The sequence below is a fragment of the Carassius auratus genome, chromosome 35, assembly GCF_003368295.1.
Source record: "Carassius auratus strain Wakin chromosome 35, ASM336829v1, whole genome shotgun sequence".
Taxonomy (NCBI): Eukaryota; Metazoa; Chordata; class Actinopteri; order Cypriniformes; family Cyprinidae; genus Carassius; species Carassius auratus.
The window spans coordinates 17,566,734-17,593,464 of record NC_039277.1 but is presented as its reverse complement, the minus strand read 5'-3'; the positions used below and the strand labels follow the sequence as shown (position 1 = coordinate 17,593,464).

General features: G+C 38.2%; 1 protein-coding gene across 1 annotated transcript in view; it reads left to right on the top strand.

Annotated features, from left to right (window-relative positions):
• The window catches only part of LOC113054719 (zinc finger SWIM domain-containing protein 6-like), a 68,715-nt gene that overhangs the window by 24,666 nt on the left and 17,318 nt on the right, over positions 1-26,731 (top strand). The window contains exons 2-7 of the mRNA XM_026220464.1: positions 14,147-14,503; positions 16,432-16,580; positions 17,565-17,715; positions 24,198-24,377; positions 25,736-25,912; positions 26,185-26,331. Of these exons, the coding sequence (XP_026076249.1) occupies positions 14,147-14,503; positions 16,432-16,580; positions 17,565-17,715; positions 24,198-24,377; positions 25,736-25,912; positions 26,185-26,331 (1,161 nt within the window). The remainder of the gene's footprint in view (positions 1-14,146; positions 14,504-16,431; positions 16,581-17,564; positions 17,716-24,197; positions 24,378-25,735; positions 25,913-26,184; positions 26,332-26,731) is intronic.

Genomic DNA, 26,731 nt, shown 5'->3' with positions numbered 1-26,731 from the left:
ATCAGGGCCTAAACTCCTCAGATTCAAGCTGGTGAATGTACGTGGCACACACATCCACCCTTGTCTCCATTTGTTTCATCAGGCTCCAATTCACCAGTGTTTCAATTGACCTACTTTAGGGGGAAATCCTCATTGACCTAATTTGTGGATTGCTTGCTTGCATATATCCCGGTTGCTCCCCTAGCTCCCGTCACATGCTCCTCCATCTCTCATTGTTGTCGTCGTCTCGGAGGTCTTTGGCATTTTGGGCTGGAAGGCCTTGGCGGCTCCTTTTGTGGTTCTCCAAGGGCCGTGGAGAGGGATTGGAGGCCTATTGTTGTCGAATCTTTAGTTGCAGAGACACTCACTCTTCTTGACAATTACGTACTGACCCAAACCCCACCCCCTCCTCAGTTTGACCCCTCCAGGGGCAGAGATTGGGTTCTCTATTATAAGCGGGGCTTACAGCTACCTTACACTAACAGCACCTAACACACCTAACCCCGCACATTCAGTTGAACACAATGCAGGGCCGGGAGGGGAGTTGGAGGTCTTGTAGGAGGGGTGGGATGCTGTTGAAGGAGGTGGGGAATGCTATTGTGTCCTTGGCCTGCAGTTAAAGACAGGTCTGGTCACAGCAAGTTGAGAATGACCCCCTCCAGACAGTCATGTCAACCATCTCTTGAGCGCCGCGGCCACCACCGCTGCTCTGAATGGGGGAGGAAGTGCCTTATGGTGCCTTGGCTCTTTTACAGCTTCTTCTGGCTGGTTTTGGCTCAATGGTCCCGTGAAGTGGTGGTGCCATTTTGTTTGCTAAAGCGATTGAAAGATGAACCTGTTTACAATCCATTTCAACAGGCAAACAGACAATGGCAGAAATGGGCGAACTATTGAGTTTTGTCAACTGATACGAGCCTTTCAGCTGCAAATGGTGGTGATTAAAAAAAGCAGGGTGGGAATATAATGTAGACTGTAACAAAGACATGTTTATATCATTCTTTTCTGCTAATTAAATAGCTAATTTACATTTTATCACTTGATGTAATATTTTTGGGTTTAGTGTGTGCATGTGTGGGTGTGTTTTGTGACATATCAGGACACAACTCTGTATAATGACATGGGTATGACACAGGTATTACAAGGAGAGGGTGACTTATGAGGACATAACCCATGTCCCCATTTTTCAAAACACTTATAAATCATACAGAATGAGTTTTTTTGAGAAAGTAAAAATGCACAAAGTTTCCTGTGAGGGTTAGGGTTAGGTGTAGGGTTGGTGTAGGGCCATAGAATACACAGTTTCTACAGTATAAAAACTATTACGCCTATGGGATGAACCCACTTTTCACAAAAACAAACGTGTGTGTGTGTGTGCGTGTGTGTGTGTGTGTCTGTGTATATAATATAAACACACACACACAAAATAATTATATAGTCAATACAAAAGTGAATATATTCACTATAATGATATTTAAGAATAAGATCCCAAATACACAAGTGCAGGACACAGGCAGACTCTTCTAACCCGTCCACGTTCAGGGACACAAGGCTGCCAGGTGCAATTTGTAGGCAAGGGGACCTTCCTCCTCAGGGGTGACATTTAAATCTTATTTGCGGGCGATGCAGTGAAGTTTCACCTTTTCAGACATGTTATTTGCTCTCCTTATTTTAGCCGTGTGCACGTCTCTCTCCCAGCAATGGAGGATATTATAGATCCGGGCGGCTGGCGCTGTATTAATGCACCAATGAAAGGCGGATAAACATTTATGAGATGCTGTAGTTTTATGGCTGAATTGAAATTCTTCCCCGCGCACACAAAAGGAACTAGATTAGACTCTTTAAAGGTGTCCACCTGCACAAAGCTGAAGCACTCGAGTTTCCCATTGCCGATGTCGCATGTCTAAACTCATGTCAAACGCCATTACGTACCCTTCTTCTCCGTCTAAGGCTGTGTCTGCTGGTGCTTCGAGCTCCAGCAGGATATTTTCACATCTGAAATGGCAGTGCAGTAGGCGTAGGGCAAGAACTTTGTGTTTCCAAGAGCTGCAGGACGTGGGTATTTGAGTTCTGGGAAGGAGATCTGCTTGTTTATTTAGTGTTTTTGGTGTAGCACACGTCATGCATTCATTTTAACCCTCCACACGGTGTGTGCACAAAATAGTGACCAGGATGCAAAGAGTTAAAGGTTGGCGGCTGAGGCGGCCGGTGCTATTATGCAAGCTGTTAAGCAAAAAGGAAGTGCATTACAAAATGCTGAGCTCAGAGGTCTGGCGTGCGGCCAAGCCTTGGTTTTTTTTCTTCGCCACAGCTGAGGGCTTTCTAAGCTTCCCACCAGTGGGTTTGTCTACTGTTTAGGAATTCTCTCTCTCTCTCTCTCTCTCCTCCCTCGTGTGCCTGTGACGTCAGCAGGAGCTGAGCAGTTCAGCTCGGGGCCAGGCACGGTTCGGGGCTGGGCCACACAGGGGAGTGTCTGTGGCACGTTTGTGTGTGGGTTTACTTGGCTCTACTTTCAGTTTGAATTTTCCCCCAGATGTTAGAGAGATTTGACTCCTTTTGAGGACATCTTCATTTTGAAACGTTTCAGCATTATGTTTTTTATTCTTAAAATGCAGTTTTATTTTGGAGTGTTTATGAAAATAAAGGCCGCAATGGCAAAATGCTGTGACGCATTCTGTCAATTGAATTATGATGATTTTCTCAATCACACTGAAATGTATTCATATACATTTTAATCTGTAGGTGTATGTGAAACCATTTAATAAATAAAATGCTTTGTGATGAGAGAGAAAATAATTCAAAATAAATTAATATATACAATATTATTTATTCAAATGGTCACTTATGTGCACTACTATAACAATACATAGTAATGGACAGAAATATTAACCTACAAGTATATATTTTTTAAAACCAGATGCTTAAAGGTGAAAGATTTTACTCAAGATTGATCTATATCTGTGTGTATATGTATGTGTATATTGGGGATATGCCGTATCAAATTTTCATGTTGTGATTAATTGCTACTGCTTTTATCACGGTATATGGTATATCACAGTATTGAAATTTGTTTAAAAAAAGTGGTCATAATACAGTATAACAGGTTTAATAACTTTTTGGTTGGTGGAAATAAACTCTGCAATGTTTTAATAATTTAATTATTGCAAATGAGGCATAATAGTGTGTGTGTGTGTGTGTGTGTGTGTGTGTGTGTTTGGCAGATAAGTAGTGGGCAGTTCTTAGTCTGTGAGTGGCTGCTAATGACTGCACATCCCGTGTGGCCTCTGTGTCACCTGACTGTGCAGCAAAACAGGGGCGGGGTTTGTCTGGGGAGGTGGGAGGAGCTTACTGGCAACACCCACTGCTCTCTCCACATCCACTACATATTTCTCAACCCCTCTCATCCTCGGGCCTCTGTGTGTGTCTGCTTTCCTCTTTTGTAGATTATTAGTCAGGTTTTCCAGTCTGTTAGTCTGGGTGTAAATTCCAGGCATGCTAACCAAGAGGTTTCTCTAAGAGGAAGTGAAAAGCTAGCTGAAGTGTGCACATCTTCACTACTGTTTTCGGCTAATAACTGCTTGGTTCGTGAAGCCTAAATTTAGTTTTGAGACTAGGAAAGTTAAGACTTTAATTTGTAGCTACATCCCATCATTACAGCCCTTAAAGGCTTTTGTATGTGTTTATATAAACTTACTAACAAAGCTTGTGTTGCCATGTTTTGTTAAAGATTATTCTGCTTCTAAATGTCTGACTGATCTGCATTGCTTGGTGGATGCATAGATAAATTTTTTTTATTTTATTCTTTTATCGTGTTGCAGTTTTACACCATTTTAGACCTACCTATAAAATCTATTTTTGAAACGCATATACAATTTCCATCCATTTAGATTAGTTTAAACATAAACTAATGAACTTAATGTGATTCATATTTGTCAGCCATACAAACAGATTTTTAAATGCACAATAACCAGATTTATAATTATCATCATTAAATCCAATTGGTTTCTGTCTGATATATTTTAACTAATGGGATTGTAACCATGCTCATATAAACATGCTTTATAACTGAATAAATAAAATTAATAAAAAAAAAATTGTGATTATTTAGATAAAATCAAATAGATGCAAAAACTGAAATTATGCCGTGATTTTTTTTTTTCTGAGTGCAGAAATCGTATTAGTTTCATTTATGTATGATTGAAAAATATGCTTCATATTAAGTTGATTAGTTTGTTAAAACTGTGCAATCCAATCCAAATGAAAGGACATTTTATATGCAATTCAGTTACTTAAATCTTTCATATATGATTTATAAAAACAATATAGCTAATAAGCAAGTATATAAAAGCAATTTAGCCACTGAAAGTTGTTTATCACGGTTATGTCTTCCTCAGATGATTCCTCAGCCTCTTTATTAAATTACTACTAAATATTTTAGTTTTACAGATCTTTATCCTTCTATATCATAAAAGAAACCACGTTGAACATGTAGTATGTTGAGCAGAAATGCTCTCTAAAGCTTCATGCACATCTAGCTAGCGATCACTGATGTTATGTGGTGTGGGGTGTAAACTCCGTTCATCCCATCCTACGTGGCTCCTTCCTATTTTTAAAAGGCATTTGGCCCTCACCGCTGGGACCCTAATGTGCAGGGAGGGGTCCAGATGTGAGGAGAGCCGGACGGGTGGATAGTCGTGGCCTGGCAGACGCGGCGCTGACATTACTCATACGGCCCAGTCACGTCAGACTGTGTGCACGGTGGTTAGACGGCCACATTTCCACCCTGTTTATTCCTAGAGAGTCTCTGGCTCCAGCAGCTGTAGTCCGTATAACCAAAAGCTAGTGAACGGCCCACCTGGGCGCCAATTTTAGGCATCCTAGACAGACTCCCTATGTGAAGTCTAGGCTAAATTCTAGAGCTTTGGTCAAAAATAGCATTGCATATGATTCACAATTAAGAAGAGCCCAGAATGCATTGTGACCAACTGGTGAATGATAAATTGTTTATTCTGGATTGAAAATAAAGATTGAATACAAAAATCTTTAAATATATTTGGAAAAAAGTAACAATAGAATTATAAATGGACCGTGACCCAAACACACACACACACCCTTTCAGAGGTCCACCTGTGTACTGCGGTGGGCTCGGTTTCTTTTCTTTTGCGTATGTGTGTGTGTGTGTGTGGAGGAGGGGTGTGTTCCTCTGGAGTACAGCCGACTATCCGCTCCTCCTCTCTGATGTGTTTTGGGAAAGCGATCCGCTGAGCCAACAGAGCGGTGGAGACCCGGTTGCTGGACAAGGACACCGTGCGGCATGGTAAAGGCTGATTGTTGTTGAAACACCGCTAGGAGAAGCGGTGAGAGGAGAAGACCTGTGGCACGCTGTTTACTGACGGACCACACACCAAGACTTTTACACACTGCAGACTATCAGCACAGGAGGTGGAAACACACCGAGTAGTGCTTTTGTTCATCGTTAAGCAGGTATATGCTGCGGTTTTGTCATGTCAACATAAAATCTAATGCAAAAAAGCATTTTGCATTGCATTATGGGAGTGAAATGGGTTATGAACAGCATTTCATGTTGACTTTAGATGTAAACATAAGGTAAATAGCTGAATGTTGCTGTGGCGAGTCCCTGTAGTATCTATTGTCAGTGATTTCAGGAGGCCAGATGTAATTCCAGGACCATTTTCTGGTTATTTTCAGTCGGCCTTTCACTGAGACAATATAGCCAGTCCAGTACCCAGAATGCAGCTCTCTGCGGGTCAGAGGGGGATTCATTCATAACATCTGACTGACCGTGCTGTGCCAGTGTCCATGGATTCACAAGCTTGCCCGTGCTTCTGAAAGAAGTCTCTGCTGTTCACCAACGCTGCATTTATTTGATGTAAAATACAGCAAAAACAGTAATATTGTGAAATAAAATATAATTTATTCTTGTGATGCGCAGCTGTATTTTCAGCATCATTCCTCCAGTCTTCAGTGTCACACGATCTTCAGAAATCATTCTGATATACTGATTTGCTGCTCAAAAACATTTCATATCATCAATGTTGAAAACTTTTTTTTTTTTTTTTTTTTTTTTTTTAGATGGTTTGATGCATGGAAAGCATTTAAGAAAACATTTAAGCTTTTATGTGAAATAGAAATCTTCTATGTGAGACGCTCAATAAATAAAATACATTTTAATGAATTTTTTTTTTTTAAATGCTATTTATTTTGCTCAATATTTTTCCACTTTTAATGTTTTTGATAGCAGAAGAAATCATTTTATATACTATAGATGTTACTTAGAAATCGATGTTTATATGCATTAATCAAACTGTACATACAATTATATTTTATACTCTCATCATAATCATCACAGATCTATTATGAATATCTAAAGTATTGCTTTAGACTTAACATTAGATTAAATGTCAAATTTGAACATGCATGTTAGATTATTTTTAGTCTTTTGCGTATCTATGTCATTTTCCTGTTAAAGCCCAACACCGTGCTGCAGTCCACTGGAGGATGAAGAAAATATCCCAAATGTATGTCAGCGACAATCTAGCATGTTTTCATTCAGTTTATTCCCAGATAACTCACAGCTGAGGACGTCGGTTATTTTTACTTCACTGGGATTTTCCAAACTCAATTAAAGAAGCATTTGGCTATGGAATTGAATTTGCTGAAGTATTCTCGAATATAAGATATAGGGCTGCGATTGCAGTCATTAATGTTTTCCAGACATCTCATGAGATTAATGATTTGATTTGTAAGCAGGGAAGGAGCTCAAGGTCTCCAGCTCCTCTCTTTCATTTTGGGAGTGTTAAATACTATATTCGGCTGCTGTTATTTGACTTTGAATTGATATTTTTAACATCTCATTTTTTCTTGAAGTGGCGAGCTCTGAGGGGACGTGGTAGTATTCGCTCCATCGACCGGTTTAGCAGACGTTAACTGCTGTGTTAAAAATGCTTTTGATCCGCTCCCGTGTGTTTGGGTGGTCCGAAGAAAAAAACAAACTGGTTTGTGTAGAAATGGAGAGAGGCTTTCAGTACGGTTAACTTGGTTTCTGGGACAACATCGCAGTGTTGGGCTAAAATGGTCTACTTTTGAAACACACTGGCTTCTTTGGGAACGTAAGGGTGCGGAGGGGTTGAAATGTCAGTGTTTAATAACTCACGCATGAGATACTGAAACACACGTGTTTTCTAATCATGCTGGGTTGAGGAAAAAAGAGCGCTGACATTTTTTCTTTATAGAGAGTTCAAAGCTGCATTTAAATGAAATATCATTCAAATTTAATTTGAATGGAAATGTATTTTCCTCATATTTTTAGCCTTTTGATCAATCTGTGTCATTTAATTATGTTTTTGATTTGATGGCTTACAACATAAAACCTTTTTTCCCTCCTTTTTCTAGATTAAAGGAATAGTTCACCCAAAAATGAAAATGTGCTGAAAATGTACTCACTCAGGTCATCCAAGCTATAGAGGAGTTTGTTTCTTCATGGGAACAGATTTGGAGAAATGTTTCATTCCATCACTGTCTCACCGGTGGATCCTCTGCAGTGAATGGGTGCCGTCAGAATGAGAGTCCAAACAGCTGATAAAAACATCACTATGATCCACTCTAGTCCATCAGTTAATGTCTTGTGAAGTGAAAAGCTGCATGCTTGTAAGAAACAAACCCATCATTAAGACATTTGTACTTCAAACCTTTGTTTTTGGCTAAAAAGTCCATCCCCTTGTCTTTTCACATCAAAATCCACCCACATATTTGTTTAGGAACGGTTTGTTAACAGTGTTTGATCTTTCCATATTTCCCTCTTGATTCAGACGAGACAAACTTTTTAATGGAGGAAGCAATATTATGAAAAGAGGGCTCAGATTTTAGGTAGAAGCAAGGTTTTGTCATTAAAACGTCTTAATGATGGATTTGTTTCTTATAAACATGCAGCGTTTCACTTCACAAGACTTTAATTGATGGACTAGAGTGGATTATTATTTGATGTTTTTCTCAGCTGTTTGGACTCCTATTCTAACGGCACCCATTCACAGCAGAGCATCCATTGGTGAGACAGTGATGTGTTGCTACATTTCTCCAAATCTCTCACCAATAACAACTCTTTTAGATCTTGGATGGCCTGAGGGTTGAGCACATTTTCAGCAAATCTTCATTTCTGGGTGAACTATTCCTTTTCAAAAACTGGTTTGCCATCCTCAACACTCTCAAGTTTTTCCTCTTCATGACCGAAGCGCTTTATAAAGCAGCCAGTGGGCTGACAACACACAGCACATTAGATTCAGTTTGTTCTTGCAGGAATAAGATGATGGCCAGATACAGGCCTACAAAGGTAAACCCCTAAAACAAGCGTTGCATCATGAAGCAGGGTGTTTCGAATCGCTGTTTTTGTCCCCAAAGCAAACATTTCCTGGCTCCGCTATCTTCCAGCATAATGGAAAGCACTTGTTTGTTCTCACGAGCGATGTTGAGCAATGCATTGTGGGTTTCCTTGTGAAAAGTGTGATTGGTGTGACACAGATGTAGGCCTTTCCTTTTTTATCTTGTTGTGAAGTTGTTGTTTTCGATATGAATTGTTCTGTTCACATACACAAGCATGTGTGAAATGTTTGTCATCTTGTTTAGTAGCTGTACTGCATTCCTCTGCCTTTTCAAATGTGTAGGTCCGCGCTAATTGGACGTTTTGAGACACAAATACTTGAAAGGTTGTTTTGGGGCGGGAAAGGTTAGATGCGCGTCTGTCTGAAGGCCGGTATGGGATGCAGCGCTCCGGTGTTGGACAGGAGAGGATTTACGGTGGAGATTTGCACAGTTCTCAGACTTGTCGATCTCTGGAAGCGCGAGGCTGTCTGCGCTCATTTCTACTGTGTTTTTCAGGGGTGGGAAAAAGCCCCAGCCGCCATTCTTCTTCATTTACTTTGTCAGGGTGTGTGAGAGTGACTAGCCTCGCTGTCGGCCAGGAAACGAGGAGTTATCGATCTCCTCGACGCTGTAGCATCAGCTCCTCTGATGGAGTCTTAACCTCGCTGGTTGCATGGATGTACATATAAGCCCTGATCTGAGCATTTTAATATTTGTTGTTTTGTGTAATAGTTGTTCAAAGAAACCAAAACCTGATTGTATTTTCTTAGATTTTTTTTGCGTAGTTTCATTCATGGTTTTTCAGGACGTGGGCATGTCTCACAATCTTTACATGATGACATTGTCATCATTTCATAATATCAAGTGACCAATGAATTTCTGGCAATTTTTGACATCAACAACAAAATGCGAAAAGGTTTATAATGCCTATTTTGTTTATCTTCAAGGTACAAAAAAAAAAAAGTTATGTAAATATATATATATTTGTATTTTGTATATATGTGTGTGTGTGTGTGTGTGTGTGTGTAAATGAAGAGTTCTGATGCAAAAGCCTCTAAGTGCCATCTGTAATTTTCATCTAAAATTAGCATTTTTTTTTTTTTATCAGGCTCATATGTTTGTTCAGTAATTAATTACTCAAATTGCAATGTATAGGTCTTTCTATGCAATTAAGTGAAATAGCTGAACATAAATATAGGAGTTAGAAGAAAATTTGCATCTGAACTCTTCATAAACAGTTGTTTACGTTTATAGTAATTAAACAAAATTAATTATTTATTTAGTTTGTATTAATTTATATGTATTTTGCATTAAGAAAAAGCCTATTTCGGGACTATTAATGTATTTCGGTTTGTTTTTGTTTTGTGACCTGGAATGCTTCTAGCAAAAAAGAAAGTTATGCATGTTTGGAATGACACACTGTTTTCATTTTGGGGTTACCGTATCTATGGTTATAAAAGAAAAACAACACAACAGTGCAAAAGGCCATACTGTATGCAGCTATCCTCCAGCTGATAACCGCCACACCATCCGTAATCTAAACCTTGACCTTATCAGCAGTCAGACAAAGTTCAAAAGTCTCAAATCAGCTCATTTGCGCTTCTTGTAGCAGCATTGTGTTAGCATTTCTAGCATGTTGTAATTTCCCGCCGTCCCAAGCTGCTTATTAGCTATAGATTGTCCTGCCGTGCCAGTCTGAAGTGTGTGAACTCCTCTGGGTTTTACCTAAGTGCTTTAATAAAACTGACCACAGAGAAAATGTCTTAATTAAAGTTATACTAATTGTCTTGTTGCTCCAGCTATTCCATTAAGTCTACCTTAAACATGATCTGTCCGGACAGTAAATCCCCCTGCAGGACGGGCGCTGACATAACTCACAGGGGCATCCACCAGCTCCGGCTTATAGAAGCATGATATACAATATGAGCTACAATGATTCGCCAAAAAACCCCAATAAATGTCATTGTAGCATGTGAAAGGTACACTGAAGCTGCTTTCGCCATCGCATCGCGTACCTAGTTTAATTCTAATACAAAATATCTTCACTTGAAATACTTGACATGCTGCGTACTGTGACATGCTGTACTCTTATGCATAAAAATATTTTTGACTGTACATTTCTTAGAATATTCTATAATATTCTTATAATTTCTAATATTTTTCATATTTACATGTATATATTTAAATATAAAAGAATATGTAAATGTTAAAATTACTTTAAATATATTAGATATGAAAAAATATAAATGTGTAAATGTTTAAAAAATATTTTTCTTGTATTTAATGCTATGTTAATATAAATTAATTTACATTTCAAAACATTTACATGTAATTTATGTAGCTCAAAAATATGTAAATATAAAAAAGTCATTTTTAAATTATGCAAATATTTTTAAATGTAAATGTTTCTCAAGTTTACGTATTTAAAAAAGTAATTAAAATATTTAGATTCAAATTTTAATTTTTAAATGTAAATTTTTGTAGAATAACTTTTTTTCCCCTCATGCTTACATGAGCATAATATTTACATATTATTGAAATAAATATGTACATTTTGAAATGTATTTATTTTTAACAATTTTATATATACTTTTTTGTCGTGTTACATTCTCATATGGATTTTACAAATTTGTAAACTCAAAAAAAAAAATGAAAGCATTAAAATTCTTTGCTGTAGAATCAACTGCTTGAGTGAATCTTAATTAAGTAGCTTCCACTGATATGTCATTCTCAGCAGTGTGATGCAGGGAGAGTCTGGTGTTTGGTGGAGGTGAAGCTAATGATTTATCCGTCTGTCAGAGAACAGCAGGAGGCTCACAGCAGCCTTTAACCCGGTCTAACAGATGGCTCCGTTCTGATGAACCGTCCTGGAGACACGGCTCCTCGTGTGAGACCAGGACTCTGGAGACTCTGCACTCTCCCCGTACGACATCCTCTCCTGACGCCGCTAGCTCGTTAAAGAGTTCTCCCGTCTCCAGAAGTGCCTCTATGCCAAGAAAACCATTCAGAGTGTGTGTGTTTGTGTGTGTGCTGGTGTGTATCGTCAGGGTCTGTCTATGGGCGAGTCTCATGAAACTTGCAGGTCATATTTCACCCCGAAATCAAAACTACATTTGTTAATTTCATGAAGTAAGGTGCCCCAGAATGGTGCGTCCGTCTGTAAATGCAGCGATTCACAACATCGTCGCCCACGTGCTGCTCCAGATTCATTTGGGTCATGATGAATCGCAGAATCTCTTCTGCCTTCGTTTATATTGGCTTCCAAATCTGCGCTTGCTTTCGTTATTACCTTCCCCGTCCTCGGGGAGCGTTTTAGAGGAAAATAATTTTGATTATGAAGCACGCTGCTGAGCCTGTCGTCTGAGATTTAAAGTGTTTGTGTCTGGTGATGAACACAGCACTGGAAGTGGCCACCTTGAGACCGCATGCGTAATTAGTTGATTTGCGGCGTGATATAAGAAACATGGCTGCTTTTGTTTGCATCCCGTGCAGATGAATAGAAGCGCTGTTTCCTGAGGCAGAGGGTGGTTTGAAGTCTAGACGTGTGTCACGTGTTTATTTAGGATCAGACCGTCTTAAAACACTAACCGGGGTTTGATGATGCATGTCCAAACGTGACACAAAGCGAGTAGTTAGCGCGCTAGCTGGGTGTATTAGCCGCGTCGTTTTGTTTCCTCACAAACCTGCACATGCAAACAGAGGATAAAACGGCGTCTTACGCAAGTGTTGTTGGTGAAAACTTGGATTAGAGCACCGTCAGCCAGTTCCTTTGTGTTCAGCCCTCTGTAAAGGCTTTTCTTGAACTCTGTTTTGAAATCGCTTCTGGCGTCTTCTTCCTCCACATCCTACAAGCTCAAGCTTTTCTCAAGTGATCGAATATATTTAGTGTTGTGGAAAGGCGTATAGGTGGACACTGCTGGGTCAGCGCTTTGGGAAAGGAAGTGAAACTTGAACATTCATTCTTTTTCTCTTGAACCAGTTGTGGGCTGTTCCCACCGCTAACAGGATATGTGCTGTTTAAGAGTGAGGAGGCTTTTTACCCTTTAGAAAAGAGCGAGCCATTAAATGGAAGTAGTTTATGGTTTTATTTTCTGGCAGGTTGATGGTTTTTATATGTATGTGTAATAGTATATAGTAGGATAGTCACAATACTAAAACACTAATAAAGAACGGTGCTTTATGTAAATGTTTCTTTTAAATATATGTATTACGTAATATGTGATAAATAAAAATGTATTTCTATTAGATTCAGATTTTATAAATGTTTATGAAATTTTAGTTAATTTGTTTAGTTTCCTTATTTTTTTTTACTTATGTTATAAATATTTTCATATTTTATTTAAATAGGTAGTTTTCCAAGTTTTTAAATAACTTTTATTTTTAAAAGTGTTATTGATTTTATTTGTCATTTTTGGTTGTTTTACTTTTTTTTTATATAAAAAAATTATAATTGTTCATTTAGCGTTAATTTTTATAAATACTTTAATTTATTTAATTTCTTTAAGTTATTCTTTCTACATTTATTAAGGTATACTTTTGTAACAATTATAAGCAGTGGGATAATTGAAAAGAGAATATTTTAAATATTGATATTTTATTTATTTCTAGTTAGTTATTTTTTTATTTTAGTTCTTGTATGTGGTTATTGTATGTTTCTTTGTTTTTATGAATACATTTTTGAATAAACTGTTCTATTGTTTTCATTTTTCTACTGCTTCTATTTTCATTACAAAGGCACATGTGAAGTACACGGTGCTTTAAGTGTTTAAATATTGGAAACAGTCTGAGCAGGAAGTGAAGTCAGTCGTAGACGGGCACATTTAAACTCCCTGGGCGTTGGGCGGCTGTGACACGCTCATTAATGTCTGCTTTACTTCCTACTAAATGTACGATTCTCCGCCTCTTTTGGATTGACACTTCAAAAAGTATTCAAATGAGCATCTGTATTATGTAGTCCTGCCTTTGTAGTAGCACACGCCAGTCACAGAGCAGCTCCGCCCACATTGCCCTCGCCACACACACACACACACACACACACACACACACACACACACACATATACAGACATCTGTTCACCAACAGGAGACTGAAACCTCCTCATTCTCTCTCTCTCTCTCTTTACAGTGAGCCTGTATCCAATTTCACTTTATAATGACATTTAATGTTTAAATAATTTATTTGCCATTATGTACTTTGATAACTTGAGCAATTTAAACAGAGATTTGAAGCTTGATGGTTGCTAAGGTGTTCCAGTGGGTTGCTAGGTGTCTGATCATGCAGCCAGATAGATTTTAAGATTCTGATTTTTGAAATGTTCAAGAATTCATTTCTGTCAGTGGGATTTATTTGTTTAGTTTATTTTTTACATTTAATTTAGATTTTATTTATTTTAATTGTATTTTTTTGCTTTTAATTTTTACAAGTTTTTTTTAGTTCATTTTATACATTTATTTTATTGTTTTTTTTTTTTTTTTTTTTTTTTTTTCGATTTTGCCTTTGAGTTTAGTTTTCAAATCAAAGTATTTTTATTTAAATATTTATTTTGTTTTTATTTTAGTTAAATTGTAATTATTTTTTTTCTGTTTGTTTGTTTGATAATCCACTAGACTAGAGAAAAAATTATCCGTTTGGAAAAATAAAGCCTGATCATTCGTTTGCTAAGCATATCATCAAAGCTCTTAGAGAAAATAGATGAAAATATTTATACAATGTTTTTGGACTGTCCGATCAGTTGAAAAAAAATATAGCATACACCGTTTCCAAAATATTAACTCTTTCTCTCTCTGTTTCTCAGGTTTCCATCTGAGCGGCACAGTAACAGAACCGGCCACACCGTCAGAACCCGAGATGGTGTGCAGCGTAGCTATTAGCTTCGACCGCTGCAAGATCACCTCCGTAACGTGCGGCTGTGGAAACAAGGACATCTTCTACTGCGCCCATGTGGTGGCGCTGTCCCTGTACCGTGTACGGCGGCCTGAGCAGGTCAAACTTCACCTCCCCATCTCAGAGACTCTATTCCAGATGAACAGGGACCAGTTGCAGAAGTTTGTGCAGTATCTCATCACCGTCCACCACACAGAAGTGCTGCCCACGGCCCAGAAACTGGCCGATGAGATTCTCTCCCAGAACTCAGAGATCAATCAAGTGCACGGTGAGCTCCGGCTGCGTCTAAGAACCGCGCTTGAAGCACCCTCCATATCAAGAGCATTACTGCTTGACATTCCTACTGTCTAACAACGCTAACTACCAGAACCAGGCTAAGCTCGCTGTCTTTTGTAGTTTTTATAATATAATATTTGTTATCTGTATTTAAGAAAATTTCAAAAAAATTATTTGTATTTTAATATATATATACATATATATATATATATATATATATATATATATATATATATATATATATATATATATATATATATATATAATACATAAATCAGAATATGAAATAAATATATTTTTGTCATGTTGAGTTTAAAACAGATTTAGTTTTATCATGTCAGAGTGTCCATATTCTGATTTTTTTTCTTAAGATAATTCTATTCCTTATATATAGTTTTTTATCTAAAAATACATATTTTTAATATCCTTTGAATATTATTCAGAATAATACATTTAATTTATTTCATACCCTGAAATGGTGTAGGAATTATTATGAAACTATTTTCACAGTTAAATTTCACAACACAAATTTCAGTAACACAAGTAAGAATTAAATGTACAATTTTGAAGTAGAAGGACAGAAATAATATTTTCTTGTAAAATGCACTCCAGTAGTATTTGTTTGAAAAAAAATATAGATATTTTTAAGTGCAGTTTTATATACATTTTTGTTAAACAAAGATACAAATAAATAAAATACAGAACAATTTATCATATTTCTTTTTTTTTGTTGAGTATAAAATAGATTGTCCTTTTTTTATATAACATCAGAGGGGCCATATTCTTTATTTTGTAGCATTATTTTATTCTTGTGGTAATTCTATTCCACATTTATAATTTGGTTAATACATTTTTGCTTTTGTTATTCCTTATTTATTATTATTATTATTATTATTATTATTATTATTATTATTATTATTATTATCATTATCATTATCATTATCATTATTATTTAGTTGCATTTTTTACTTCAGTAATTAATTGATCTATTTTACATAAATAATTTCCCATCCCCTCTTTCTGATCCTTTAAATTAAACGAGTGTTTTTTTTTCTACTGCACCTTTAAGATTTCTGTTTAGTAATGACCATTGATTATCCAGTTTTCCATCTCAACAGCACTGAGAAATATGGTCGTTAATATTAATTAGCTCCTAAATATGGATCACAAACATTAAGAGATCATCTGAAGGCTTCGCTTCAATAGATCCCCCGAACTTGAAAATATCTAACAAAATCCTAAAATCCATAATCGAACCCTTAAAAAACAAGAATGAGTTGGCTGATATTGTAAATCACATGTACATTAGCATTAGATCTGTTTCTAGGCTCTGGAGCTGTTGGATTGAGTATCATGGTCCCAGACTCTGATGACATAAATCTAAAAGGAATGAAAGACTCTTCTGATCTCTCTTATCGTTTCGGCATTAGGCACACAATGGGCATATTATATTTCACTTTTGTCGGGAATGGGAAATCTAAAGCGGATGTGTCAATTATAGGGGGGAAAACGCATAAGCAAACAGCACATTGCAGAACGGTGGGGGAAAGGAAGTGCTTTCATCAGGCCGGGCCTGTGTGAGGTCATGGCTGGAATGCAGGAAGTTGGTTTGATGTGGCCTCTAATAAATCTTTACTATAGAGCCTCAGCGTTATTGACGGCGCTTGAATCATCAGCCGTTGTTTGGCGTTCGGGGGTTTCCTCAGTCACTCTTCTGCATCGCATTAAGGCTCCGTGTTGATTGCACTAATTGCTTTGAAGAATTTTGGCTGATAAATGATCTCTGGTTTAGATTTTTCCATGACTATAAACTGTAATTCCTCATTTTATGGACTTTATTGAGCGAAAATCCCATTTGGTCGACTTAAACCTCATCACCATGATGTTCACTGATCACTTGGTTGTATGTTTGTAAACCAGGGGCCCCGGACCCCACGGCGGGAGCCAGCGTGGATGATGAGAACTGCTGGCATTTGGACGAGGAGCAGGTCCAGGAGCAGGTCAAACTCTTCCTGTCCCAGGGGGGATACCATGGCTCGGGCAAACAGCTCAATCTCCTGTTCTCCAAGGTGGGCTGAAGCACTGATTTGAAGAGCTAGTTTCTGTCAGCATTTACTCACCCTCATGTTGTTCCAGACATCTCAGAGTTTCTTTTCGGCTCAGAAGATGATGTTGGTAATCAAACAGTTGACTGTAGACATTCACTTCCGAAAAAATTAACAAATTGTTGATTTCTAAACGTTTTCTTCTGGACAACAGAAGAACAAAATACTTCATGCATGACGTAACCTTGAATAAAAGATATTCTTTTTGGAAATAAAATACTTCAAGATGTTACAAAATCATACCCAGACGGTTAAACAACATTTCATGTTTAATGCACAAGTTGTTACATTTTTGACCAATGAGATTTCACTGTGGGTGGAGCCACACTACTGTGAAAGAAATGCATTAAAATTGTGCAAAAGTGACATTCGTTATATTATAAAAATTAATGGTGTTTCTATTCATTTAAAGAATCCTGAAAAATAAAATGTATTACTATTTCCACAAAGTATTGGGCAGCACATCTGTTTTAAACATAATAAAAACAGAAATAACATGATAGTAATCAGAATTGTTTCTTGAGCAGTGCTTCAGTATATCAGAATGATTTCTGAAGGATCATGTGACACTAAAGAATGGAGTAATGATGTTGAAAATACAGCTGCACATCACAAGAATAAATTACATTTTAGAAGATATTAAAATGAAATTCATTTATTTTAAATTGTAATAAAATGTGATCATATGCATGCAGCCTTGGTGAGGATAAGAGACTTCTTGTAAAAAAAATAAAAATAAATAACATCCCCAATCTAATGAAGCACTTCTAAATGGTAGCGTGTTTTGCATGATTCAAATCTGAACAAAGCATCGAATAAAATATTCTGTCATCAAAAGTGCAGATTAGCATTAAACGTGGAGGACTTCTCATTGTTAGTCATATCCGGTTTGGAGACATTTTTGGTGCATGTGCTGAAATCTTGTGTGTGTTTGGATGTGTTCTTCAGGTGCGGGAGATGCTGAAGATGCGGGACTCGAACGGCGCTCGCATGCTAACGCTAATCACAGAGCAGTTCATGGCCGACCCGCGGCTGGCTCTCTGGCGGCAGCAGGGAACCACCATGACGGACAAATACCGGCAGCTGTGGGACGAGTTAGGTGAGAACAACACAAACAACAAACATTTTGCATTCAGCAGCAGAATTTCAGCTGTATGTTTATTTATTTTTTTTGCATGTAAGACTTATTTTGCTAGTTGCATGTAGGTCTTAAGTGACATCTGTATGGGAACGTGCAAGTTGTGGTTCAGCAGTGATCAGGCTCAGTTGGTTGTGTTGTTTCTCTCGGTTATCCGTGTTTTTCGAGTCCATCTTCACTGCACTCAGCGTCTGTGCGGATCTTCGTTTAAAACCCACCTGCGTCTCTGAGGACGGCCATTTAGAGGATGCTGCCGTTGCCAGATTGCATATTCGTAGCTTTTGCTCTTGATCAATATTGCATATTTTTTTCCCACTTAAAACCCTCTTGGGTGTTTCAGTCTAAAAAATACTGTGGTAAGCACACAAACGGACCTAAGCACTAGAAAGCGGCGACGCACTTTAGGCCGTTTCCGAAGTGCTGCGTCCTGCTTCCATTGCTTCAATTACTGTAACTGGATCAAAATGCACAGAGCCAACAACAAATGTCGTTTTACTGCCATTTATTCCACCTAGCATAGTATAAATAAGGAATATATCATGCTTTTTCCACCTTTCCATTTCAATCTCCTGCTATCAGCACTATTGGAATGAAAGCGGTGAAAATTGGAAGGACGTGTAATCATTTTAATTGTGACTGGCTCACTGCATCGTGTCAGCCTGCCAGTTCTCAAATCCTGTGATGTTTCATCAATTTTGCCTTGGCACTCGGCGGCAGTGGGCACAATTGCTGGCGTCCAGGTCCCTGGGTGCCAAGCGCAGAAGCAGAGCGGGAGATAAGCACTAGACCAATGGACCTGAAAATCGGACGTTCAAGCATTTGATGAGATAACTACGCTAGTATGTGAGCGCAAACGTTTCTAGATACTCGATGCTTGATCTCATGTGTTGAAATGTGGCCAAATGCAGTTCATGATGTGATGCAGGCGAGATTTTTCCCAGTGTTTTTGCACTGGTGCTGCTGCATGCATTAGAGTAAACTTGTACTTTATCTGCTGTTAGAGAATAAGCAATGCATAATGTTCATTACCATAATAAAAAAAATAAGACTTTTATTCAGCAAGGATGCATTCACTTGATCAAAAGTGAGAGAAAAGACATTTTGTAATGTTAGAAAAGATTTCTATTTCAAATCAATTCTGTTCTTCTTTTGTACATTCTGAAGACTGGAGTAATGATTGTGAAAATTCAGCTTTGCATCACAGGAATACATTTCATTTTACAATATATTAAAATAGACAATGGTTGTTTTAAAGTGTTATAATATTTCTGTTTTTACTGTATTTTATGATCAAATAAATGCAGCCTTGGTGAGCAGAAGTTAAAGTACTTGTGTAGAGTATGTTTCTGTCCGCTGTTTGAAAGTTTAGGGGCTGATGTGTTTGTGTCCGAGCTGAAGAATTTACGGGGCTGATCAAGATTAGTCTGTGTTTGTGTGCAGTGAGGCCTTCTGTCTCACATTTTTTTTGACGGAGGATGAGGAAAGGCTGCAGGAAAGGGGAAGAGAGACCCTTTGTGTGTCAAAGGGAAGTGTGCTGTTCAATGAGTGGTCCCTGGATGAAGGCTCCTAACCAACACAAATCTTAAATGCTTATAATGTTGCATCATACAGGATTTAAGGGAAATTCAGTTTGCAATATGTATTGTGTACTTGAGATTAATTTGCACGTCTGGTCTGGTTTACGGTTTCTTTTGGCCAAAAACAGCCCACAAGGACATTATTATTATTATTATTATTATTATTATTATTATTATTATTATTATTATTACACCTTTTTAAAACCCTTCGGGCATACGTTATATTATAATATATATTATAATTTTAATAATAATAATAATTATTATTATTACTATTATAAGTTCTCAACAAAAATCATTTGCATTCATGTTTTTTATTTTATTTCTATTTTATAGAAAAGTTTTTGCTTCCTGATTTCTGTGAGCTGCTTAGCCAATAAAGGCAATCTGTCTGGAGCTTTGTTAAGCTCTCAAGATTTTATTTTCGTGTTTTGGGGCGATTTGGCAAACTTTCTGTGGATGTGTGGACCGAGGCTGAGACTTGATCCAGATAAACGCTGGAGGTGTTTTTTTTCCAGGCAAGCTCCTCAACTCTGCCGCCATTTTCAGAGTTCTTACACCCCTGAAGAACCCGTGGAGGGGCCCTGGTTCATTAAATAGAGGAGGCGAGCGAGATCGGAGGGGCACATCTTCTCTCTCTCCCTCTCTCAGATGAATCATTACGCCTGTCAGGTCCTCTAAGCCCCGGCGTAATTGGAGAAGTCTTCGTTATGAAGGCTGCCCCCTCCTCTTCCTCCCTGACAGGCGCGATAATGTGAAGACCGTTTCATTAAATCCCGGACACTTAATCTGACACCGGCGGTCAGGTAGGCTGAGGATGAGGAGCGGAGGAAGACGGCTGCCACTGAGTGTGAGAGAGAGATTACAGCCCAGATTTATACGCTCTCCCCTCCCAGCATCCTTCACTTTGCTGCGAGCCAGTCGCTTTTGTTGGGGGAACAAAGGCATGCTTGCATCAGGCAGGTCTCGGATCGCTTTTATTCATTATTTTCAGGATTGGGTTTGGTGCTGCTAGTGGTAGTCGCTCTGCTCTCCATTGGCCCCACACTGCTTGAGCGTTTGCTATGTTCATGCTCTCATAAGAGTCATTCACTCACCAGTCGAACTCTACTGGCTGTGTGGATGACGTTTGTTTGTTGTTGTGTGCAACCAGTGAAGACATCGACATTGGTTTATTATTTTATTAAGCATTATAGAAGAGTGTGTCGACATTCAAGAACCTAGCATTCATAGTTCATTAATCAGATTTTATTTATTTGCAAAAACCTTGCCGTCTATTATATTATATTGGATTATCTTACATTACATTCTATATAGAAGATTGATTTTTTTTCCAATGTATTATCCAATATTATATACTGATGATGATTATTTCCTAATATATTATTACTTTTAATCATATATTATAAATTATTTCCCCGCAAAAACCTTAGCACTCGTATATAATCTGATATTAAATTGAAGATGAAGATTGTCCATCTTAATATTATCATTGCTATTATTTACTCCTCATATATTATTAGATGCAATGATGATGATTGTTTCTGATATATTATTTTACTTATTTTATTTTTCCAACAAAAAATGTATGTGTTATTATTGTTTTGGTCGATCTGGGGTGCGTTTCCCAAAACCATAGTTGCTAACCTGAATCTTAGTTGGTTGGTAATGGGAAATTGCATTGCAACCAACAAAGTTGCTAACTTAGTTAACAACTATGGTTTTGGGAAACACACCCCTGCTCGGTGTCGACCCCATAGAAAAGCCCATATTTCTTGAGCATTCGCTATGTTTATGCGTGTGTGTTTCTGAAAGAGTGGAACCCTGGGATGCTCTGGGTTCGAGGCAGGCGTGCTGACAGCAGGGATGAGATTTAGAGTGAAAGCTCAAATTAGGCCCGTGAAAGACACGGTCAGAGCGAAGGGGGAGGTATGTGTGCATGTGATTGTGTGCGTGTGTGGATGAATTTATTCAGCGAAGCTCAATATTGTTTTAATTAATCTGGGCACAGGGGCCTGTGTGCTGAAAGCGACTCCTTTTCATCTAGGTTACATATGACGGAGGAGGCTGGAAATTAGGCCACGACTTCTCTCAGCTGACATAATTACACTAGCGAGCGCTAATCCTTCACATTGTCCAAACACAAAGGCATGTAGCCAGCAAGTTTAAGACAATGGCGGGCTAAATAGCCAGCGGCGTCTTGATTAGCGTGTAGCATGCTCCCCACCCTAATGTGTCACTTTGCTTATTGTGATCTTGTTGTAAAATTGTTTTTTGCTTTTTAATCAGACGTGAGATACTGGACCGGACGTGCGAGTTTAGCTTTGGTTTAGCCATAACAAATATTTTGAAATGTTTTATTATATCTTATTTGCTGATGTTTGTGGTATTTACTGACTTACGCATAGCAGATTCATTACTACCTGTCTAGATTGGTAATAATAAGGAATCGTCCAGTTCTCATTTCCACTTAATACGTGTTTATACCAATGTTTATAAGCAACCTTTCGACTTGAGGTTCCCTACACTGGAAGTGTTGAAGATGCCGTCTAAGAATGTTCACTAGCTAGTTATCGGCAAGTTATGGGCGATTGGAAAATGGGTGAACTAACTTTTTTTTGTCTGATCTAGAATCAGTTTAATTTAGCAAATCTAAGCACTGGTTTAGTAGCATTTATTAAAATAGAACTCCAGATGTGAATCATTTACTGGATCCATGACTCATTCAAAAGAATCGACTCACTTACAAATCAAGCTATAAAAGTTGTCGGGATGTTGTTTGTAAGGACATTGAATGTGACGTCTTATTATTTTACATTATTTATTATTTAAGTTTTTCACAGAAGAATGCTGATGTTCATGAACCAAGCATCATTAATTCATTAAAATTAGTTTTTCTGTAATATTCAATTGATTTCTAGCCCTAATCCTATTATATTATATTATATTATATTATATTATATTATATTATATTATATTATATTATATTATATTATATTATATTATATTATATTATATTATATTATATTATATTATATTATATTATATTATATTATATTATATTATATTATATTATATTTGCACCCTGACTTCTGTCCCCAGTCTTCTCTTGTCATAGAGAGGAATTAACGTCTCTGAGATTTGCATTTTTCAGATACACCGCTGCGTCTTGTTTGCATGTTCTGTGGTGCATGTTTCCTCATCTCTTCCACGTCTGTTGTCCTTCATGCCCAAACAAAGAGCCGAGACTCGGTCCCATCCCCCCACAAGTCTCCCGTGCTCCTCCAGATTTCCTCACATCTCTCCCTCCTGCTTTCCTTCTCTCTCTCCTCCTTTGTCTTCCTCTCTTTTCTCTCGCCGCTATCTAATTCTTCTTCTGCCACCATGCATTTGTCTCTCCCGCTCGCTTCACTTCTCCCCTTGTCTCGTTGTTTTCTCCTCCGCCCTTCCTCCATCTCTGGTTCTCGTTCTCTCCGCTGGCTCTTGCAGGTATTCTCAGTATGTCATTGTGGAGCACTCTGGGAGTGATTAAACCATCATACACAACCCGTATGGCACGGCGCTCGCGTCAGGCTCCATACATCACTGCCTAATGCAGCCAATGGGATGAATTAGAGGCGAGATGAACCTCGTGGGTTACGGCTGCTCGGTGGTGACGTTCTGCAGCTTTGTCCTGTGAGGAACGTACACATATCGATCCGGAGCTTTATGCCCAACTTCTTTGTACCTTTGGCTTGAAAGAGGCCTGTATTTCTTGATGGATGTCATCTAACTTATTTTTATTTATTTTTTTAATCAGGGATTGTGAGCATTTGGTGTATTTATAGAGTATAAAAACGTCGCTGGCTGCCATCATTTATTTTATTTTTTCATCAACCAACATTTCAACTGGACTTGTCATCATTAGATTATTGCAGTTAACAGAAGTGCTGTTCTCATTGAATCAAGATTGGCAGCAGCCATTTGCACAGATATTGTGCTATTATAGACTAACTTGAGATTATCGGCCAATAAAAGTGCCAGCTTGCCCAATTAGAAGTGGTTTTCCTCCTGTCAATTCCTAAATCCACTGACAAGCTGGTCAACGGATGAGAAAAATATTATATTTTACATATATAAAAATACAAAGAGAAAGAAAACCAATTTCAATGGTTATTTATTATTTTGAAATGACATCATTAAAAATTAAACACTTAATAAAACCATTAAATATTATGTTGACTCATCTGCATGTGAATATGTAATCATGTAATCAATAAAAATTGTAGTCTGATTACGGGTATTTTACAGCGTAATGTAATCTAGTTACATTTTCCAGATTACGATTATGTAATCCAGATTACATGTCATCATACATAAACGCACAGATAGATACATAGATAGATGGATAGATAGTTAAATCCCAACAATACATATGTCAACAGTGTATGCACAGGATGTGAAAAAAAATCCAAAAATCATATTTTAGAGCTGTACATCCAATCAAAAGAATTGCATTCTGTTCCTTGTCAATTTCAGTAAGCATGAGCAAAAATATATGATGCTGATTCTGAGAAGTTGCTGTCATTAGTGACTCATGGTTATAGGATTACAATCAAATTTAAAGTGGGGCAGAAAAGACATAGTTGGGCGAGCTCTTGGAGGTTGTGTGTGTGTGTTAAAAGTAACAGCGTTCAGTGGAGCGGTCAGCTGACCTATTTATCTGTTTGTCTGTCAGACGTAATGAAGCTCTCGGTCTGTTTGTACCGTATCAACCTCCCAGGCCGATTCGGAGGCTGTTTGGTGAGGTCTACATCATTTATTTCTTAAGAAACCGCCAAGCAGCCCTCCATATTGCTTTGTGTTGACGCTCCCTGTCTTTCCCAGGTGCCTTGTGGATGTGTATCGTGCTGAACCCCCACTGTAAGCCGGAACAGAAGGCCGCTTGGCTCAGGCAGCTCAAGAAGTGGAACAGTGTGGACGTGTGTCCCTTGGAGGACGGTAACCATGGCAACGAGCTGCCCAATTTAACCAATGCCTTGCCTCAGGGTGCACACGGCAACCAAGGTAAGCATGCATGCGTGTGTGTGTGTGTGTGTGTGTCGTGGCGGTGGGGGTAGAAACGAGGTGTTTTAATCAACCGTGCCTCCGTGCGCCCCTTTTATTAGGCTTTGTGTGACTAATGGAATGCCCCTAATAACAGCGGTTCAGTACTTCCTCCCTGGCTTTTGTCCTTGCTGTGCTAATCATAACTCTGGGCGAAAGCGAGGGCTGGGGCGGGCGGGGGGGGGAATAGCTCTATTGAAACTTTTAGATTAGTCAGGTCTTTTATACCGAGGCGACAATGTCTGCAGAGATTTTTTTGATGTGTTTTGTTATAAATATTCATGCTCCAGACAGGTAATTGCAAAGAAATGACTTCCCCTTTTCCTAAGGCATGGGTATTTTGAGCTCTAGACTGGTTAGCACAGAGGTTGAATAGATTTAATTAGAGTTTTTTTTCTGGGATGCACTAAGGCTGGGTGATACAGTAAATTCTTATAATAAATTGTATGTTTTCGTTGACATTAAAAGAATGAATCGATGGATTCATTAATTCAGTGTGCTTCATGTGCTGTTTAAATGTTATTAGACTGTTTGGGGTCAGTAATATGTGTATTTATTGTTGAAAGAATTTAATATCTTTATTCAGCAAGGATGCATTAAATTGATCAAAAGTGACAGTGAAGGCATTTATGATGTTACTACTTATAATAAATAGATGCTGTTATTTTTAACGTTCTATTCATCACAGAATACTGAAAAAAAACATTGATAATCAGAAAATGTTTCTTGAGCAGTAAACTAGCATATTAGAATGATTTCGGAAGATCATGTGACAATGAAAACTGGAATAATGATGCTGAAAATTCATCTTTGCATCACAGGAATAAATTACACTTTACAATATATTTAAATAAAAAGCAGTTATTTAAAACGGTATTTTTATCAAATGCATTGCAGCCCTTGATGAGCAGAAGAGACTGACCTCTGCAAATAAGACCCCAAACTTTTCTGATTTAATGTTTCAATTGTGTTATCAATCAAAAATGTTAATGGGTCTCTGCATGGCATTGTTTACTTAGTTTGTGCATATTGAATATGGTCAAAAGGCTTAATGTAATAATTATTACAGCTATATCACCCAGCCCGAGTAAAGCCACCTTGCAGCGGTCAAGTTGGTATCTGCAGCACCTGTGAATGACAGTTCAGCTCGCTGCACTAATCTACAGACTTATTCCAAAGGTTTTACTGTTTGCCCCTGACTGACAGACCCCCAGGGGCCTCGCTCTCAGAGCTCGCATTGAGAATGACAGAGCAATTTCCTAACCATTTTCCCTGTCTCTCCTTCTCCTCCTCCTCCTCCTCCTCTTCTTCATCCTCAGATTTGGGCGCCCGGCCCCACCGGACGGTTTTCACACGAGCCATCGAGGCATGCGATCTCCACTGGCAAGACAGCCACTTACAGCACATTATCAACGACGACCTCTACACCAACTACTGTTACCATGACAACACTGAAAATTCGCTCTTTGACTCTCGCGGCTGGCCCCTGTGGCATGGTGAGCGGCTCGACCGGAAAAAGACGTTTGCTTGACTCGCCTCTTTGTGTTCTGCAGGCTAAAGCATTAAGGAAAATAGCACAGCAATGTTTAAGAAAAAAAAAAACAATGAATAGCAGCTTTATTGGGAGCGAGAACAAGAATTTCTAATAATATGAAAGACATTATTATTTTCTGTCCTGCTTGGCTTTTTGCGTGCGTGTGAATATGTTTCTATTGTGCCCATCTGAGGTTTGTTAAAGGATTTTTTGGGGGGGGGGTTTCTATCACAGAACACGTCCCTACGGCCTGCGCCAGGGTAGATGCACTGAGATCTCACGGTTACCCACGGGAAGCACTGCGATTGGCCATCGCCATCGTCAACACCCTGCGCCGGCAGCAGCAGAAACAGCTGGAGCTCTTCCGAAACCACAAGAAAGGTGAGTTCTAAACTCAAATGGGCTGTATTGCTGGTCGAAATGGTTTCTTGCTGCTAAAATTGAACATTTGGTAGGGAAAAGCATTTGATTATAAATTGCAGTAGTGCATGATCTTTACATTAGCACCAATGGTGGCATGCTTTTCCATGCATCTTCTGGTAATGTAGATGTATGTGGGAGGAGACAAATCAGATGCACTAACATGTACTTGCCAACATTCACCAACGGTCTCTATGATCAACTTAGCTCATAATGCTTCCATTTTTTAGAATGGATATACCGTCATTGCATTGCTAATAGCCAGTCTTTTTCCTAGAAATCAACAATTTTTATTGAACACAATGATTTACAGGTGCTTTGATGCTGCACATTGTCTCTTATACATGTGATTTAAATCTGA